General features: G+C 53.2%; 2 protein-coding genes across 2 annotated transcripts; one reads left to right on the top strand and one right to left on the bottom strand.

The window, feature by feature from the left end:
- Positions 1-238: 238 nt before the first annotated feature.
- On the bottom strand, positions 239-1,398 carry EJ05DRAFT_440187 (ATP12-domain-containing protein; the record flags this gene model as incomplete). The annotated part of the gene is made up of 2 exons (XM_033741919.1): positions 239-1,041; positions 1,095-1,398. 2 exons carry the CDS (start codon positions 1,396-1,398, stop codon positions 239-241), a joined length of 1,107 nt encoding a protein of 368 aa, XP_033599306.1.
- A 1,669-nt stretch (positions 1,399-3,067) lies between these two features.
- Positions 3,068-5,699, top strand: EJ05DRAFT_45822 (uncharacterized protein). The gene is made up of 4 exons (XM_033742550.1): positions 3,068-3,171; positions 3,227-4,764; positions 4,825-4,851; positions 4,900-5,699. Exons 2-4 carry the CDS (start codon positions 3,231-3,233, stop codon positions 5,586-5,588), a joined length of 2,250 nt encoding a protein of 749 aa, XP_033599307.1. The 5' UTR covers positions 3,068-3,171; positions 3,227-3,230; the 3' UTR covers positions 5,589-5,699.
- Positions 5,700-6,313: the final 614 nt, after the last annotated feature.

The following is a 6,313-nucleotide window of genomic DNA, read 5'->3' on the forward strand; positions in this document are numbered from 1 at the left end:
AGGAAGAGCATATGGCCAGAGCAGGTGGAGCCTCGAACCAGCTGTCATATGGAAGGATGCTATTGCAATGTCAGTTTCTTGGGCAATAGTGCACTGCTCTACCTCGTCAGTTCCGGAACACAGCCGACGTCCAGCATGGTCAAAAGTCACCAAAGGTCCCTGAGCTTGAGTTCAGGATCGCCACGTCTATTCAGCAGCTAATGTACAGGTGATCTTACAAGCCTCGACAGGGGAGCATTCAGGGCGACTTCGATGAGCCGTTCACCAAGAGAATCGTGCTGCCTAGTTGACGACGAATGTCCTCCTTGTCAACATCATGGGTGTCGTCTACCTCGCCCCACATCTTTGTCTGCCACGAGACCTCCAGCGTTGATGCCTCTGCAGCTTCTTCAATACCAAACCGCTTTTGGCTGTCAACATCTTTCCGCAGATGACTAAACTCCTGGCTCCATTCAACCAGTAACCTCGCGCTGACGAGCAAGCTCTTCGTCGCCAGGACGGCGCGCTCGAGACCAGCGAGTTCGAATGCTGGAAGCCCACTCAGCCACCCTTGGATAACGCTCCTGGTGGCTTCCGGTTGGGGAAGCGGCATGATGCTGTTTGGATCCAGCGTCGGTTGGATCTCTACCCCTGGCCAGACGTGCGAGGTCAAATGGCTAATGATAGGCTTCGCGGTGCGGATCTGCAGCTGTCGTAAACTCTCCACGCCTCCCCTTTGCTCTAGACCAACAGCATCATGTATGTTCCTCTCGGGAGCCCAACATAGCAAAGTATCCGTACTCAAGTAGCGCATCAGCATCTGTACAAGGTCCCTGCGGAGGTTTGGACTCGCATCCTCATCAGCCTTCTTTAAGTCCATTGCTCGAGACGTCAGCGACGTCAGGGGTATGTAGTGATTCTTCAGCGCTTGCTGAGCGCTGACGAGCTGATCCCATTCCAGTGCAATTGCAATGGCGAGTGCATGTTTGTTGCTTGGGACTACGAGAATGTCTTTGGATGCCGTTCGGACTGGCCTTGTATCAAGCATCACTTGGTAGCCCTCTGTCGTGTTTGTCTTAGCGTGATATCGAGGCTGGATATGGCCCTACACATACCAGGCGTCTCTTTGACCGTCGAGTCTTTCCAGAATCTCTTTTGAAGAGCGGTTGCTGGCTTTGCAGGATTGGCACGGATAGCCTGGCCCCGGCGCAACAGCTCAGCTTGTTTCAGTTTACGCGCGACCCGGTCTTGAGCCTCAGAGACAGCTGGAGTGGGAGGTTCTGGAGGAGGACCGGTCGCTGGAGGATGTGCTATAGGCGTGGCATGTTGGGCGATAGTTGTGTGGATGCACCTGCGTGGCCTGGTGGTGCTCGCGCGCAACGAGACATGGCGAGCGGCGGCACGGAATGGCAGTGCCATGTCCATTGGTGATTGAAGAGATTACAATTGTGAGGGTCGGAAGGGTGAATTGTGAAGAGTGAAGCGTAAAGTGTGGAGTGTGAAGTGCGTGATGCCCATGTCAAGCTGGATGGATGGATCGAGCTTGGATGACCGTGCATGTCAGCGGTTACGTACTGTATTAAAAACCGTCCACTACATGATACATCCATGATAGAGCAGAGCACCCAACGACCCAACGCATGGACACACGCACGCATGGATGCATGGATACATGGAATAGAAGAACGAGAGATGAGACACAAAAAGACACAATAATAGGACCGAAGTCCAAACTGTCACCACCTGTGGAGCTGGGCGGGCACCTACTACAGGTACGTGCGTGGTGCGATATCACTACTGCACACGTCCTGCAGGAAGACGAGTGATCTCTCTCTCTCACTCACACACACTCTCTCTCTCTCGCACACACTCACTCACTCACTCTCCACTTCCCCAGTCGCCCGTCGCTTTCGCACTCAACTCGAGCCCTCGTACAGCCCTCCAGACGTTATTTCGGCTCGAGCTAATAATTATGTGACCACCGAAATGCTAGGTCCTACCACTGAACTGATGTACTCAGCCCTGACCGTACCTATTCGCTGTGCTGAGCTACATTCCACTGCCACCCTACTCCTCTACTGCAAAAAGATCTACTGATCCTCTTCGATCGGATCAGTCGTAGATCCTACATAAGACCCGCCACTCCTGCTCGTCGCTCAGAACAGAATAGCCCGCTGCTACAATTGTCGCATCTCATTTTCGGTCCGATTCGCTGTACCTACAGAACTTCTCCCCACTCCCAGCTCTGCCGACGCGGCGCGAATATACGCTCAAGAACCCCCCCCTTACGAATACGTCTTCCAAACTGGAGTACTGTTCATGAGCTTCAGTACCTTGTTGGGAACATCAATGCCATGAACAACACCTCGATGGTCGCTCGACCTGCCGCAGTACACCAGCAGAAGCCAATCCGATTCGTTACAAACAACGACGGCCCCTACGCAAAGAGACGAAGAATCAACTCAGCTTGCCTGACATGTCGGAGAAGGAAGACTCGCTGCTCTGGTACGTCGAGCCAGTCTACCCCGCAACATTCGTCGACTAACACAACCTGTAGGCGAGAAACCAGTCTGTGGGACCTGTATTCAAAACAAGCACGAGTGTGGAGGATATGGCAACGAGAACGATCAATTGACGTCTGGGAATAACGAGTCACGAGTGGACGACCAACGATTGCGGGTAAAGAGATCATACCAAGCAGTCCTCAACGAAGACCAGGAGTTGCACACTGCAACGACGATATCCAGAGAAGTAAGCAAGCCGGAGCATGCACCGTTACGGAAGACCATTTCTGGAGACTCCATACTGTCCAGCAGCAGTCCCGCTGCTGGTGGCGGCGAAAGGAGAACGCCTCCCGATTCAAACACACTCAGTCTCAGCACGAGGAATCGTATGCCATATTTTCGGTACTTCGGTCCCACCGCCATCATGCCCGGCTTCAAACAGATGGTTGTCAAAGTTCGTGGCAAGGCACAGGGCACAGGTGGAAGTAATTCAGGATGTATGCATGTCGAAAGCCCCGCGCGAATCCATCCACTAATATTCCCATAGATGATTCGCAGTCGGCAAAGGGCGCTGGACTGACCACTGGTGTTACTCCATCCTACCAAGGCGCCGAAGAAGCTACTCCTGTAGAGATACCGGTGTACGACACCTCTGCCATGGCTCCACCTCCACTGATCACCACTCTCTGTAAACTCTTCTTTAGTCACGTGGGATGTAACTTCCCCTTCTTACAAAAGGACAGGTTTATGCGAGATCTGGAAGAGAAGCAAGTCGATTCCATCCTAGTCGACGCCGTCTGTGGTGTGGCTGCGAGGTTCTCGACAGATCCCATGTTCACCGGCAAGCCCACCCAAGCGGACGATACCACCAGGCCAGATCATTCACCATCAGACCACGGCGCCGCCTTTTCCCAACGAGCAAAGTCTGCCATTGCAGATACCTTTGCTTGCCCTAGTGTGGCTGTTGTCCAAGCTGCTTTGCTTCTTGCGTATGATGAATTCGGTGCAAGCCGGGATAGCGGATTGTGGATGTACCTCGGCATCGCCATCCGCATGGCCCAAGACTTGGGTATGCAAACATTAGAGGGACTAAGGTACGAAGGCCGTACTGGGCCCAATCCGCAGAGCATCAAGCTTGCAGGCTCAAAAGATGGTCAGCACTCTCCGCGTCGAAGCACAAGCCCGGCTGCACTCTCGGGAGACAACGCGGCAGAACAAAAGGCTGTAGAACGAGAACGCATCGACACGTTCTGGACAGTCTTTTTTCTCGATCGTGTAATCTCTTCTGGAACAGGTCGGCCTGTCACGCTTCGTGATCGCGACATTGAGATATCGTTTCCGCCCTTGGACGAAGACGACGTTACCACTGGATGGCCTGCACCTTTCCCGGCCCTCATCAGAGTCATTCATCTGTATGGACGTGTGACGGATCTTCTCAACAGCATCCGAGATGTTTCTCATGTCACTCCGGACGTTTTGAAGAAGTTGAAGTCAATGGAGGTTCAGTTGACGGAGATCTACCAAGGGCTATCATCGAAGCTTCACTTTAACGCCATCAACTTCCAGCATTACGTCAAGGCAGGCCAAGGGACGAATTTCATTCTATTGCATTTATGGTTTCACACTCTGATCGTACTACTCCACCAGCCCACCCTTTTGAAGACGTTCGAGGGTGAAATTGAGCAAGTGCTGCCGAACAGCCGCGAGCTCTCCATGTCGTCAGCAAAGACGATTGCCGACATCCTAGCATTCGCTGAATTGATTGATTCCAAGACTGGAATGGGCAGCCCCTTTTCGAGTCAACCAATCTACATTGCAGCCTGCGCCTTTCTGAAAGAGATCTCTCTCCTCACCGTCTCTTCCAACCCGCAGTCGAGGCTTGGTACACCGCCACCCATCATGTCTTCCGATAGCTCGTTAACATCTCCCTCTACCCTGCAAGAGTCGCCATCGACAGGTGTGAGGTTTGCGAAAGGAGAAACGAAAGACGGCAGCATCGCAGTGGATCAGAAAAAGGCTGCAAAGGACACTCTACTTGCGACAGCTGCAAACCAAAACTACCATCGTTGTTATCGCGGCCTGAAGTATCTAGAGTACTACTGGTCTGGATGCAAATACATATTGACAGTCTTGGATCAGAAGGCCAAGGGCGTAGGCGACCCGCTACTGTACGACCGAGAGGAGATGGAGAGCGCACTTGAAGTGCCTCAGCCCGAAGCTGCTTTTACATCACCTGGTTGGAGGCGGAAGCTATCATGGGGAACATATCTGACGGCACAAGGTCTGGGCGACGTGCCAGCGCTACGCAACAGACCTGGGGGGCTTGCTATGGGCGATGGCATGTCTGCGAAGATGGAATCAAGCCAAGGCAAGCCCACTCCAACAAGTCTAGGGGTTGATGCTAATTGTCCACTAGCAATTGGCTGGTCATTGACTGGCACGATGAATTCTCCTTGCACAAGTCTGGCCGTGTTGTATTCTAGCGACAATCATCCATCAGTCGGCCGCCCCCCTACGGAGAAGGACCACAACCCGCCAGTTGCATCAGATCCACGGTTCAGGAGTATAGCCAGCCCATCACCAAACACCCTCTCAGTCTCTTCGCCACACCTTCCGAGCCGTCCTCCCCGAAACTTTACCAGTCCTACCGCACTACCAGAAATGCCCCCGCCGAATACCTCCACCGCCTTCCAACCACCACCACCCCCAATCCCAAATGAACGACCCTCCATGATGTCGGATGCCGATCTCCTCTTGAACCTGCATTCGCCATACTCGACCGCCTCGCCTCAGCTGAGCAATCCCGGCATGCCTTATATGCCGACCTCGCAGCTGCCTCGAGGCCCAACCTCGGGCGACTTTGCCTCTCCGCAGCCTGGGACAGACCAGTATTCCACCAACGGTCTCCACTACCAGTCCTTCAACTACGGCGACATGATGATTGAGAGTCAGGACATTGATATCAGCGCGCTCAACGACGACGCCATGTCGTGGTTCGAGTACCTCCCGCCCGAGCTGATGGGCATGTACGAGAACAACGGGGGCATGCCGCCTCCCTTTCCGCATTCCGGACACGGGCCCGACACGCCTGGATCCGGGCGTTGAGGCGGCGTGCATCGTCTCAGTTCCACATGGCACATTCATACAACCTCCTTCCTCTTCATCATAATCATACACAAGACAGCTGTTCTCCCCCGCGTCTCCCCAGACTGATATACAACGCAAAACATACCAACCGACCACTCTTTCCTCTGCTGTACATACATTACTTCCCCCAGCCCTCTATAATCTACTCATTGAGCATGTTGTTGTTTCTGTTGCATTTGGATGGTGGCGGTGGGTGCTGGTGGTCGTCGTCGTCGTCGTCCTTTTTTGTGTGCATGCATGACATGGCATTTATTTAGCGAAAAACCGCATACCCCCCTTCTTCTGCTCGTATCAAAATTGTTTGTTTGTGTTGAGTCATCGTGCATTTGCCTCCGCCACCCTGGGAGTGCATGCAATACTGCTTGTTCTGGTTGCTGGTCTTTTGGGCTGCGGTGGGGTGGGAAGAAGGGAAGGGGGTGTTGGGCGGGAGGGGGGAGGTTTGTGGATGTGCGTAGGATACGTATATATATTTTGTGATGTTAATATATATGATATATATATATATATACATGCGCGTTCGTCCCGTCCGTTCGTGCAATATTGCTGTGTTGAACACTTGTTTGCCTATTCTCTACCTCATCCACCTAACTCATCCACTCCCTCATCCACTCCCTCATCCACTCCCTCATCCACTCCCTCATCCACTCCCTCATCCACTCCCTCATCCACTCCCTCATCCACTC

This window comes from Pseudovirgaria hyperparasitica (genome assembly GCF_010093815.1).
Source record: "Pseudovirgaria hyperparasitica strain CBS 121739 unplaced genomic scaffold EJ05scaffold_10, whole genome shotgun sequence".
Taxonomy (NCBI): Eukaryota; Fungi; Ascomycota; class Dothideomycetes; order Acrospermales; family Acrospermaceae; genus Pseudovirgaria; species Pseudovirgaria hyperparasitica.

What these genes read in the sequence shown, in the direction of transcription:
- EJ05DRAFT_45822 (XM_033742550.1), top strand. Translation starts at nt 3,231, where the DNA reads ATGCGAGATCTGGAAGAGAAGCAAGTCGATTCCATCCTAGTCGACGCC. An exon ending in AACATATCTGACGGCACAAG is followed by an intron (nt 4,765 to 4,824) that starts GTCTGGGCGACG and finishes TGGGCGATGGCA; the next exon opens with TGTCTGCGAAGATGGAATCA. An exon ending in GAAGATGGAATCAAGCCAAG is followed by an intron (nt 4,852 to 4,899) that starts GCAAGCCCACTC and finishes ATTGTCCACTAG; the next exon opens with CAATTGGCTGGTCATTGACT.